The 14245-nt window shown below is 32.8% G+C and overlaps 1 protein-coding gene across 5 annotated transcripts in view; it reads right to left on the reverse strand.

Annotated features, from left to right (window-relative positions):
* EPHA7 (EPH receptor A7) overlaps positions 1-14245 on the reverse strand; it is a 169959-nt gene that overhangs the window by 107960 nt on the left and 47754 nt on the right. For all 5 annotated transcript variants that reach the window (XM_038554745.1, XM_038554744.1, XM_038554743.1 and 2 more), the window contains exons 4-5: positions 2935-3090; positions 1750-2085 (exon numbers count right to left, since the gene is read on the reverse strand). In XM_038554745.1, the coding sequence (XP_038410673.1) occupies positions 1750-2085; positions 2935-3090 (492 nt within the window). The remainder of the gene's footprint in view (positions 1-1749; positions 2086-2934; positions 3091-14245) is intronic.

Here is a 14245-nt window from a genome sequence, read left to right on the forward strand (position 1 = left end):
CCTCCCTATAAACAAACAAAACTACTTTGCTCTTAACCAGAAGAGAATCAACACCCAAAACCACTTTACCTAACTACTGTAAGATATTTGATTCAAGAATTTATGGGAAAAATTTATGGCCTATTTAGCCCATGAAGTATTAACCTAAAAAATTAAACGGCAGACAATAAATAAATAAATAAATAAATAAATAAATAAATAAACAAACAAACCCCCAAAGCAGCCTATTTGGTGAACTCTATTTGGGGCATCAGTTCAGCACCTTTGGGTCATATTCAAAAATAAATAAAAATGTCCCTTCTATACTTGATATCAGCAGGGATAAAAGAACATACCAACACAGTAGACCTAAGAGTTTCTATTAATAGTTCCAAAGATAGCTATAGTGTCACAATCATGATCCTAAAATGATTCAAACCCACTCACTGTAAAGTTAGAGTGACATATTCCAATGTAAAACAACACAGGCAAAAATTTCTTTCATTTAATTTTTGAAAATTTGAAATTTTCTAGGTTGTTTTTCCCCCCAGATTTCTGCTTTTACACAGGAGATCGGATCTGCAATAGCCTTTCAAATAAATATCAAAATGAAACCTTTAGATTAAGAACTCACTAATTTGTTCAAAATGGTAAGCATGAGACCATATGCATAGTTTTCATTCTGCAGATACAATTTAAATAGGTAACATTTTGTTAAAATTGGCATAGAAGTGAAGAATAGATTAATCTATGTCCAGGAATTTGGGATAATACTGGTTTCTGACAACTAGCCAAAGATCAAGAAGACTTTGTTATAAGCTTATTATGATGCTCACACAGCTCAGTACTCCAGTACAGGTCCCATTTTATTAATGATGATGACATGGCACTTGGTTGCATCTACTACACAGCATCTTCTTTCAGCAGCTAGAGGTTGAGAAAGCCCTCAATTTCTGAAACGTCTTTCAGTAATAAGATTTTTCTGAAGGTTTAGAAAGTCTCCAATTTCTGAAACTTGCTTTACCAATTTGTATTTTCCAAAACATACCACAATAAAGAAGGACTGAGTAGGATACCTCAAATTCCAAGAAGAAAGTAAATGAAAACTGCTTTTAGGCTAAGTTACAAGTTCACAATCATCATGGTTATTATTTCCTAATTCATTTCTTTTGAAACCCTCATGAGATCTCCCAAGTATTCTATTATTATGAACAGTAATATGATCTCTAATATTATGAACAGTAATATGATCACAAATCTGATGAACTTAAAATTCCCTCATGCAAATTTTAACAGACTTGCCATATATTACAAATATCACCTTCAATGTGGTAAAATAGTGGCTAACACAATGTGAGACAGTGCACTCAACTCTTCCATCATTACTAATTATCATGTAGATTTTGATCATAAGCATGTACCACACAAAAAAGTAAAACTGCAAGAATTAGCCTACATCTCATTTTGTCCAATATTTTCACTCTCTTCCTCAAGATCTTCAGCAGAGTTGCCTGTCTTAGAACAGTCTTAACTGGTTTACAATTTATCCCTTTTTATTTCTCTGGCCAGATCTCTGGAGGAGATGTTAATGAGTCTAGCAAATGGTTTAATAGGCGACAGGAGAAATAACAAAGAAAAGTTAAAGGTGTGAATAATCAACAGGCTGGAATAATTGGGTTCTGTGTAGCCAAGTTAACCAAATATCCAAGTGAGACACCTCACTTATGTAGTCACATTATTCACTTAGTGAAGACAAACACAAAAACATACCTGCTTGACCAGTGGTGATACTGACAGCCGCAAAGAGCCTCTGGGATCGGCTTAAGTCAGAAACTCCATTGACAGCTTCCACTTCAAAAGTATAATTAGCGTGGGCTAGCAGGTCCATGACAGTGACATAGTTATCCTCTAATCCAGTCTGCTGTGGCATGTATCCAATGTTACTCCCACAGGGAACACATTCGCCCTGTTCCCAACTGCACCGCTTACACAATATTCTGTAGGTCACATCATTTCTTCCTCCATTATCTGCAGGAGGACTCCATTCCAAACTTACTGTGGTTTGGTTGATGTTGAAAATGAGGTTCTGTGGCGCAGATGGAGGCCCTTTGGAAACCAAAAATAAGTAAACAAATAAACAAAAATAGAAAAAAAAAATGAATGAAAGGATCTACATGGGCCATTAAGCTAGTGGCTCAATTACCATACAGAAAACTAGTTGAAATGCTTTCTTTTACATAAACATTTCATTACCTTGCCTAGGGAAGCTGCATAAAAGCCTCCTTGAATTCACTTGGCAAGAGGCTTTATTTATTTTCCATTTAATATGTCAAAATGAAAACAGGATAACAACTGTCTTTGTACTTTTGCCACAGTCTTTAGTTATTTTTCTTCTAAGCAATTAAAAAGAACAGTTAATGCACCTAAAAAAAAAAACAGTTGTGCAACTGCTTAAAAATAGTCTCCCATTTAACTATATAACAGAGAATACATCTATTCATTCTTAATGTGCTCAAGAATGATTTACAGCAAGTCTGGGATCGGCTTTGGATTTGGGTCTCTCCAACATTCATTAATTGAAGCACCAAGATGTGAGATTTGCTCTAGTTAGTGATGGAATTTTAATTTGGAAATCATGACTTTTTAATCACATTTCATATCCACGTTAAGACTCAAATAAGTTTTACATTTATTTATGATTCCCATTAGATATATGTGAAAAATATTATTAAATATATCTTGATTTTACAAATGTGAAAGTCTCACTAAAGACAGCGTAAGATGTGTCTATTTTATGTTATTATTTAGCCTTATCAGTTCATGAAAAAATGCAAACATTTAACAATAATTAAGGATGCATTCACAAATCTGATGACTATCTCAACAATGTTACACGAGTACAAACAAGTGGAAGGATTCTGAAAGTCCTTTCCTATTTTATTATTATGAACTTACTTGTGCAGGCAACATACGGTGGATCAGATGGAGCCCTGTAATACCCATCCTCACATTCACATCTTGAGGAGCCTTCTTTATCAGAAAAACTGTGAGTTGGACAACGAGCGCACTGAAGATCTTGAGAGGAAGATTTGTAGAACCCACGGCCACAGGCTGGGTATGCAAAAGAAAGTGAAAATACCAATATGAGCAAATAGACTTACTTTTTGATTTTAGTAATATTTAGCAAAGAATAAAATATGAAATTTAATTTGTGAAACCCAAGCTCTCTATGACAAAATTTTAGTGTATATCAATAACCTAGTTTTATGATACTACATTTTAAAATGAAATAATAAAAACCAAATGATACAGTGACCTTGCACCTGTAGTTGGCATCAGTTCAAAATCTAGAGCCCCAAACTGAACAAAAGCATAATTTAACTGAACAAAAACTCAGGTTATTTAATTCAGGGTAACTTCAATTTCAATATAATTAACTTATTTGTTGATACATATTCATATACTTCAAAGTTTTGTTTTCTAAATATAATGTAGCTGTAAATTAACTTTGTGTGTGTTAATTAGGCTCATATAGAAAATATTAAAATAATTTTAATTACCTGACAGAAAGAACAATGGTATAAAAAATATCAACTGATAATGACAGAAATGTATGCCCCCCCAAATTTTCAGAAAATTTCAAGATATAATTTCAACCAATTCTAAGGCAGGCTGCCTTCCGCTAGTGAATTCCCTTGTTACTAAAAATAACAAAATCCTATGAAAAGGAGAAACCTATTCCCCCAGAAATAAGGAGAAAGCCTTCAACTGTAAACAGATGAGGACTGTTCCTCCTCGGCTGAGAGAGGTTAACAGTACAATCATACTAACATGGCAATTGCTCTCAGCAATGAATAGACAGGTACAAAGAATGTCTCTATCACCTCCTAGTGAAGTTGCTCTTACTCATTTAGATCCTATTTTCTATTAAATCAAGTAACCTTGAACCATTTTCTATTACTTATCATTTTTACGTTTAATTGAAATTTAGCAAATTAAATTTTCATTATTTCAACAATTTTATTAATTAATGGCATTATACACTGAATATATTAAATAAGTTTAATTTACCCTTCATATTTATCAAATGAAATATGTTAAAATTTTAGTGACTCTCATATTTAATAAAAATTAATCATATTTCTAAAGAAAGATTAGTGAATATTTAACATAAGTTCAATTATGACTTTTAACTTATGATATTCACATTTGTTTAATGTCCTCAACTTGGGCATCACTCAGGAACTTACTCACATTTTCACTCTTAGGTGGGATAAACAGTCCTATCTTACCAAAATGGTATACTGAGTCATTTCCTACTTGTGTTCACATGCTCAATATTTTAACAAGTTATTCTGATCTACCTGAGAGTTTACAATCATCTTTTGAGCTTCAAGAGCATAAGGCTATTTCACACAAATGAGACATGTATTTTAGATAATTTATAAACTTAAAGGTGTGTTATATTGCAACAGACAAGGGATAGATGTATAAACAGAGAAATACAACCATCTCCTTGTAAATATATGATCCACTACTGTCCTCGGAAGCCAATCTGCCTTTAGTTGGCTTCCTCAATTCATACAGGAGGAAAACACTCACAGATATTTTAGGAAAAGAAGCTTATTACAACTTCACATGTTCTCAGTAGTAATTGCTACAAATCACAGAGAGAACAATGAGATTGATCATAAAATAGTATAACCAAAGACCACACTTTAAAATGTTTCTTTTTTTCTTTTATTTTTTTAAATGTTTCTAAAGATAGAATGCCACATTAAAAAAATGGTTAACTGGTAAGATAAAGGATTTGGCATGGGTTTCTCAGGATAGAAATTCCTCTTTGTAAGTATTCATTGTATCTTGCTTTATGTATTATCTATAATGCAATGATCACATATGATATCCGTAAAATAGAGAAGACCGGGCTTTACTCACAACCTGCAGCTTGATAACTAAGGAGAAGAGAATTAACAAAGAAAAAGAAAGAGACAGAGAGAAGAGGTATGTGCTGACACTCTTTAATGACATGTGTATAATAGTTTTTAGGGAGCAGGGAGATGGGGCCCACAATGGTAACATAACTTAATATGTACTAGGGAAGGCTTCCAGAATTAGTAGGCAGCACACTACCTAGTGGAATTCTGCAGAATCCTAATTCTCCCATTGCAAATAAAAGCTTCTAATAAAGGCATATTCCTATTTTTCTTACAAATAAGGAGGGACATTGCTTGTTCAACTTGCATGGTTTGTAGAATATATATGGTACCTAACGTAGAGAAATTTAAAACCCTTATCACTCAACTTTCAAAGTTACATTAAATTCTGTTACCACTTTAACAGATGGGAAAGCAGATTTGAAGCAAAAGTAACCTGAGTTCTTCAAATAATTCTGTTTGTCTAGGTTAAAACTGGATTTAGAACACAGGACTACTGATACTCAACCATATGCTCTTCCACCAGCCTTGACTGCTCAATGAGCCAAAGTCTGGCACTTATTCAATGGGTCTCCAGGGCTTTAGCAACCCTAAAAATTAATTTTCTATGGGTCCTTGCTGCCTTTTATTATACCCCTTTACTAATTTAAAACTATTATTTTAATTTAGAAAACTATGAAATAATAGCCTCGCACACCTCACATAAGAGATACTAAATACGTGCTCTCAATTGCACTGTGAATTCTGGCACCAAAGATGCCTGCAAAATTGTGGAGTACATGCATGGCTATCATTAAATAGATAATGATAGAGGCAGTACCGGAAAAATGTGGTCATCAAAGTCTTAACATTTTTTCTTTGAAGTAATATGCTGTTTCAGTTCAGTTAATATTGAAAATAATAAGTTGTGACAAGACAGTTTTCACTTAATCTCTAGGAAGACTATTAATTTAGAGTTATTAAAAATAAGTACAAAATCTTTGGAGCTATGGTGTTAAAAGTAAAGCCAAGAACATGCAAAGGCATAAGCTGTATCTCTTAGGATAATAGTGAACGACTGGGTGGTAAAAAAGTTTGGGAAGGAAGTAACAGATGCTCTTAAAATTACAATTTTAGATGAGATATCATACAAAATAGCTTGAGTAAAATACTCAGTGCAAGAAACTGGGGTGAAGTGACATATCTGAGAGTCAGCCACATAAGAACTAGGTGATCTCTCCAATGGCTCCCAAAAAGCCTATGTGGAAATCAAGGGAATTTCTTTTTACAAATGCAGCTGGTTTTCTTTTTCTTTTCTTTTCTTTTCTTTTTTCTTTTCTTTTCTTTTCTTTCTCTCTCTTTCTTTCTTTCTTTCTTTTTTTTTTTTCAGCTGGTTTTCTAAAATGTACTAATACAAAAGTTTTTAGAGGTAAAGGCCTTCTAAAACCTTAAAGAAAAATTCCCTTTATATGCAACTATGAAGTATGCAAGAATAACTTTCTAGGAATTTTGCAAATGCAATTTTAAAACTTTCTCTGCTTTATTTCTCAAGTTGTTCAACAGCATTTGAACTCAAAGCAAGATTTAATTAATGCAGTATGAGCACTATGGTAAGTTAGTTACAAAAAAAACCCATACAATTGTAATTTCCTGCCTTTTGATGTTTTTGATTTTTTAATTGTATATTATTTTAAGGTAACGTTCACTAGATTGATGAAGACTGGGAATATGTATAAAATTTGTTTACAATATTTAATTACTTTGGTAAAAATAATCTTTCAGTTATCATTTGATTAATAGTATTTTAGCAGTGTTACCACAAAGGCCTGGGATTGATTCTTTCGAATGTTTTTTTTTTTTTTTTTTCAGTCTTTTAGGGTCCTAATGAATAAAATAACGGAAGTTCATTATCCTAGAGCCAAGAACCATAATCTTGTCAGATTTCATACCTTAAGCAAGCCTTCACTTATTCCACTCTTTAAATGAAAAACCACCAAAGTAAAAGGAATCTAGGAAGCATGTGAAACATCTATTTACCACGCACTAACAATATACTGCAATACAGCCACTAAATGATGTTACAATAAGCTATATTACAAGATGTTATATGATCTACTGTGATGAAATAAATATAATTTATTATGTTTAATTTCAACTATTTTTCAATAAGAATAGTGCCCCTATGTGACTGCATTGGTTCAAATAATGTTTGAGATTTCAATTATTTAAAAAAAAGAACACAAAGACAACAGAGTTTCCCATTTAGAAATGAATTACTTAAAAGTAATAATACTGTAACAAATTCTGAACATGAGGACATTTAAATACACGATAGTTGATACTAAAACCTGGCATTCTGATTTCTTGGTTAAACTCTTTAACAATCAGATTCCATACTTGTCTTCAATGGATGTCAAGTGTTTAAGCAACAAGGTGCCAGGCCTTTGAGTATATACTTGCATGATGCATGTAGTCTGTGGAACAATCAGGGTACTAGTAGAACAAATCTGTGTTCAACACAGATGAACAATTCTAAAGGTCATCCTAAAAGCCACAGACAGATTTCTGGGTAGGTTAAGCAATTAGGAGAAATGGAATATCTTTCTTGTGAATGAGGGTGCAGATTCTCACACTCGCTCTGGTTCTTCAGGTTTATGACCTATAAGGGTAAACTTGGGGGATATCCTATCGATTGTATTTATAAAGACCCTTTCCCACAAACTGGTTATCCCAGAAAATCCACATGCTTTTAGAGTTCCTCTACAGATAAGAAAGATTTTCTGGTCCTTAATGGACTCATTTTTTGGAAGTCTTAAGCTCCACTTCTAATCTCAGACACACTTGACACCATCCTGGACTTTAAGGCACTGATAATCTATATCTTAGTCAGCTGTCTTCCATGACTACACATTAGGGACTCTTTGAAAAAACACTAATAACTTAGCCTTATCAAAATAATTGAATCATTATTAAGGTCCAGACATTTCTATATTTTAAAAGCTTTCTACGTGTTTAGAACTATCATCCTGTAAGTCCCAGGTCTTTTTTCCAACTAGCAAAGTTTCTAAAGAATGCATGACAAGATATCTCCACCATAAAATTGATGGTAAAATGAGATATTACAAAGAAATCTAATAAATTAGAATTTTAAGAAAAATAAAAATGAAAAAAATGAAAATTCATTAATAAGCCAATCAAAAATAGGCAGAGGATGTGAACAGCTATTTCTATATGGAGGACAGAACAACAGCCAATGAACACACACAAAAATGATCAATATCATTAGCCATCAGAGAAATGCAAATCAAAACCACAGTGAGATATTACTTTTACCCACTAGGACGGCAATAAGAAAAAAAAAAAGGCAGATATAACAAATGTTGGTAAGAATATGAAGGAGTTAGAAGCCTCATACCGTGCTGTGAAGAATGTAAAATTGTGCAGCCACTTTAAACAAAAACTGGCAATTTCTCAAAAAGCTAAATATAGTTACCAGATTAACCAAAAACTCCACTCCTAGGTATACACTCAAGAGAAATAAAAACGTATATCGACACAAAAACTTGTACATAAAGGTTCACACTGATATTATTCATAATAGCCAAAAAACCCCAAAACAACCCAAATGTGCATCAACTAATAAATAAAACACAATGGAATATTATTCAGCAATCAAACATGGATGAACCTTGAAAACATTAGACTATGTGAAAGAATCCAGTCACAAAAATATATTTCCCTTATATGAAATGTCCAGAATACACAAACCCTTAAAAACACAAAGTAGATTAGTGGTTGCCAGGAGCGGAGGCAGTGAGTAGAAATGGCAAGTGATTATTAATGAGTGTAGGGTTTCATTTTGGGGTAATTCAAATGCTCTAAATTTGATTTGTAGTGATAGTCATACAAATCAGGACTCTACTGAAAAGCCACTGAATTGTTCACTTTAGTGGATGAATTGTATGGTATGTGAATTACATTTCAGTAAAGCTGGCATATATAATGAAATCCATTAATAATTCAACTTCAGATTGAACATACGAGCAAGCAAACATTAAGGAAAAATGCCAAATTACATGTTAATAATATATTAATTTGTCTTTCTAACACATATACTCTATATTCATCTATTTTTATAAAGCTGTAGTTAGGGGACACCTGGGGGGCTCAGTCAGTTAAGCACCTGACTTGATTTCATCTAAGGTCATGTTCTTAAGGTCCTGAAATCAAGCCTGCAAATAAGGCTCCCTGCTCTGCACTCAATTGGGAGTCCACTTCACTCCCTTTCCTTCTCCCTCTCCTGCCCCTCCTCCACTTGTAGGCTCTTGCTTTTTCTTTTTGTCTCTCTCTAAAATAAATAAATAAATCTTTAAAAAAATTAAGGCCATAGTTAGATGTAATAAATTAACTATGAATTATAAAAAATATTAGAAAACTTTAAATCTATAATCTACATCATAATCTATAATCAATATATTCATTTTACCCATTTGTTAATTTTAGAGTTTCATAAATAATAACTTATCTTTTATCTGAGGGATAGCAATTTCATTTTATAAATTTTATAAAGAAGGAAATAGATTCTTATCAAAACCAAGCTTATAAAAAAAAAACAAGCTTATAATTAGGAGAGATTTTTAATTATACAAAGTTAATTTTGTGTGAATATCTGAATAGGCCTTAAACATTATTTTATTTTAACCCATCTCTTTGCTAGGCAAGAAAAGCCCAGCAGCTCTTTCTCCTACCATAAACTAACTGAATACAACTAGATTCAGCTTCTTCAAGTCTTACTCTGTTTCCAGACCTGTGATTTTAAGCACAATTGAACTTTTTCTGAAGGAATTATGTGTATGTGTCTGTGTGTAAAATACGAGGCTTTGCAGATGTTTCCGGCCACAGTTATGCAGCTGCAAAGAGTTTATTAATTATGAACTATAAGTGGATTGTTCTGTAATTGAAACTTTCTGGGCTTTAATATTGTAGAATCTATACACATACATAGTTAGGGATACTAACGAATGTTGTTATTTTATTTATTGCATGTGGACACTGTACTTAATCCAGAGCTTAATTCAGAAAAAGCTAGTCCGTTTCCATAGGATCGTTCAAATTAATGTCTAATGTCTATGCTCTATAATGCGAAGGGGAAAGCACAGCTTGTAGAAATAGTACTCCCACTGCTCAAAGTGCTGACCTCATCTGGGATGGACAGATCCAGAATCTGTTTTTTAATCCTATTGACAGTGCCTCAGTGGGAATAATTACAAAAGTCTGCCTGAACGCCAGACCTCCTGTCACTGATATGCTATGATTTTTCACATTGAGAATGAACAGCGGGCAGAGAGGATAAAAACAACGTGATGCAACGAGTATATTATAGCTTGTGAGGCACCATCCACATTACCCTACAGATAACTTGTAAGAGTTTGGAGAAGAAATGATGCGGAATGTAAAGTTTGTGATAACAGGTGCTCAATTGCCAAAAATATTTGGGGATTTTAAAAACTAAAAAAAAAAAAAAACACACACACACACAACTAATTTCAGGGCATTATAAATCTATCTGTGTTATTTATTTGTGTTAGTTAATTGAGAACTTGATGTTTTATTAATACCATACAGTGGAAAAGAAACATGTAAAATTAGAACCTTCTAAAAGTTTTATTTTAAAACTTCTTTAAAACTATAAAAGAAAAGAAAAGAAAAGAAAGGATTACATAAAGACAGGTTTTTTTGTTCTGTATTAAATTATTAGTTTAGAATATGCTAGGAATTTTGCTGAGGTCTGGCATTAAAATACTCTTTATTTTACCAGAAAATCACTGTAATTTTGACGTCATTGCCAAAATGATAAAAAAAAAGAGGAAAAAAAAATCGTTAGAACATTCAAATCTCTTTTCTCTTCTTATTCTATTTTATAAATATTAGGTTTTATTACATAGGTAATGTGAAACAGCAAAAGAGAACTGGATTTTAATTAAAAAAATCCATGTTCAAATCTACTGCACCATTTAGTGGCATGTAATTTGGATAAGGCTACTTCACATTCCTGGGCTTCGATGTCTTTGTTTCCTCATTACTAATTATTAAGTGCTATGGAGACTCTAGTGTGTTTGTGTATATATAAATATATATATTTTTTCTAGTTACAAAAACTTGTTTTAACAATAACACAGTTATCTAGCTGTTAAGCTCCCATACAATTGGTTTTTTTTGAAATGTGTATTTCGGCCACCATCACCAAACCCCCAAAACCCCACATATAAACTTAGACCCACTTAGTCTTTCAGCTGTGCATCAGCAAGAGTGTGAAAGACGGGTTCTGAAGAGCTGGTCTGCCTCTGCATGCCATCCTTGATAGGCAGTGGCATGCACTGTGTCAGAGATGCATCTGCCTAGCAGTTCACCTCCAGCTCTCCCTATGCCATTGTTGTCAAACACCGTCTGTGTTCTAAGACACGTGCATGTTCATTCTGGTTCATGCAGATATGAATCCAAAAGTGGAGTTTTTAAATTATGTAAATAACTTAAAAACCAACTCCCATAAAAGGAAAGATGCAGAATGAAATCAGACCCTTCTGGATCTCACTCAATATTGTCCTCAGAGGTCTATTCTGAGATCAACCTTCAGATTAAAAAAAAAAAAAAAAACCTGAATTACCTACACAAACTTAGGATTTAGTTACCTACTAGAAAAGGGCTAAACCAGAGTATTTTAGCCCTAATTCAACTCTATAGCAAAACAATACAATTACTGGGTTCCCATGAATTAAAAACACTTATATTAGGGGAAGCCAACTTCACACATTACTTATTCATAGTGACTAAAAAAAGTCACTTATTTATGATACAGTATTATTTTATTTTACTATAGATTTCCTTGAGAGCATTGTCATTAAGAACAAGAGGCTGCAAAGAGGAGCGCTCTTAAATAGCAATTGGTGCTGGGAAGATTTGGCAGGGGCACAAATTACTATATCATTTAGGTCACTGTCAAGTTTATTTTTAAATATTTCTCTTGTATTTATTATATAGTACTGTAAGTTTTATAATTTCAGTTTTATTATTCATTTTCACTATACTAAGCCATTCCTCACAGTTTTGAAAATATACCTAAATAGGTCAGACAATGTAGCCAATGTAGCAATAAGACAAAAAATGATGCAAAATATAGGAGTGAGGATTCCTCTTTTGAAAGATCAATACTCTGGTTTTAACACAATCGTTTTATTTTTTTAACACAATCGTTTTTAAAACTGCACTTCTTAAAAGATAAAATTCATATTCTGAATGACAGATATTGTTAATTTCACCACAGAAAGTCTTACTTCAACAATCCTGAAAAGGCAATACAACTTGCCCTTTATATAAATTATGACATTGGTTTCCCCTCTAGCCTGTACTAGCTGTGTAACCTTTGCAAATCTTAAGTTCTCTGAGCCCAGTTTGTCCATATTAAAAATAGAGAAACCTAATAATACGACTATCTCATAAGGCTATTGTGAATTAAAGTGCTAATTCATGTGAAAAATATAGCACACTGCCTGGCAGAGAATAAGCACTCAATAAATAACTATTATGATTATTTCACAATGCCAATTTCCATGCTGTTTTGATTTCACCCTAGTTTCTACCTCTGATAAACAATGAGCCACTTCTCTATTATCAGATGTGTATGCAAACAAAAAACACAAATTAATTATTAGGTAAATACAGCCAAATTACTATTCCTTCCCTGACTAAATAATTATTGTTTGCCTACTCTTGGCATTGTGCTAGGCAGTGGACCAAAGTTATGTCCACTAAAAAAACAAATACGATGATCTCTAAATACATTTTACCTCTGACCTGGTATCAAATACTATGTATAATCAGTTGGTTGTGTGCTTAAGCTAATTAAATTTCTGATATGTGATCAGAAATTATTATATAAATTATAAATATTGTGTCTTAATTTGTATATTTTGCAATATGCTTAATTATCTCCCAATTCAGTGGTGAATATAGACACTAAAGTCACCTTTCCTGCCAGGGCTGTAGCATTTCATCAATGTGAAGAGAGAGAATTCAGCGCAGGTTGACATGCAGGAAATGTGGGTAGGGACTTATTGACCAATTATATTTAAACTAGAGAGTTATTTGTGGCAGTTACTGTTTTGTCTTTCACTGAGGCTAATAGTGGATCTGGCAATATCAAAATATTTCATAAAAGCAGGTGACTTTAAGTTCAAAAAACTTTAGGTGGGTAAGAAATAGTTTATAAATACAAACTTTTGAAATTTAATCATTTCATAAAATGAACATTTTTAGTTCAAAGAATGAAAATTAAACTATCTTATGAGTGATTCATCAATAATCAGTTTTTCTCCCACAAGACACTTAAATCTACCTATCTGTAGAAAAAGTCTGCAAGATCCACAGACAAAATGAAAGAAATAATTCCATTTGAATTTCTTAAAACAAAGTGCAGTCCTTCCGTTTCAAGTAGTACAAAATGTGGGCTTTTCACTATAATTTTCAGAAAAAAATTCAAAAATGATTAAAACAAAATCATCAGTTAAGACAATCTTTCTAGCTCTTTTATGAAGACTAGTTTTTTCCTTAGTCAGTTATATAATGTGAATCAATACTAAGTCTTGTGAAGCAAATAACCCTAAAGCAGTTTAAGGCAGTTTGAACATGTGGGGAGATAAATAATCATTTCTGTTATGTCAGTGGAAAATTTTCTGAAGATCATAAAGAAATCAGTTTGCCCTGAAGCATGACATTTTAAAAAGATGCATTAGGACAATGAGGATATTCACTCAATCCTTAATTCTTAGAAATAAAAGAAAATAACAGACAGAATAAATCCTCACAACAAATGATAATGTTGAGCTCAATCCTTTTTTCAAAAAACAGGAGCTCACTACACATATACACATACACACACACACAAAAGCAGACAGACTTCTACATATATATACACATATGTATGTATGTATGTATATAGAGAGAGTTTTGAGATAAACAAAATTGTTAGAAATAAAACAGTAAGGAGATGCTCAGCGGCTAAGTGTCTGCCTTTGGCTCAGGGTGTGATCCTGGAGTCCCAGGATCAAGTCCCACATCAGGCTCCCTGCATGGAGCCCGCTTCTCCCTCTGCCTATGTCTCTGCCTCTCTCTGTGTGTCTCTTATGAATAAATGAATAAAATCTTTTAAAAAATAAAGAAAACAGTAAGAATTTTGTAACTGAATCCCCATATTTTCTACTCCTTAATAACAGAAAACCAAATAATTATTCATTTTTATCTCCACACAAAGCAAACAATCTGACACAGCTCTATCTGTATCTGATCCACTTTGC

Source organism: Canis lupus, chromosome 12 (genome assembly GCF_011100685.1).
Source record: "Canis lupus familiaris isolate Mischka breed German Shepherd chromosome 12, alternate assembly UU_Cfam_GSD_1.0, whole genome shotgun sequence".
NCBI lineage: Eukaryota > Metazoa > Chordata > Mammalia > Carnivora > Canidae > Canis > Canis lupus.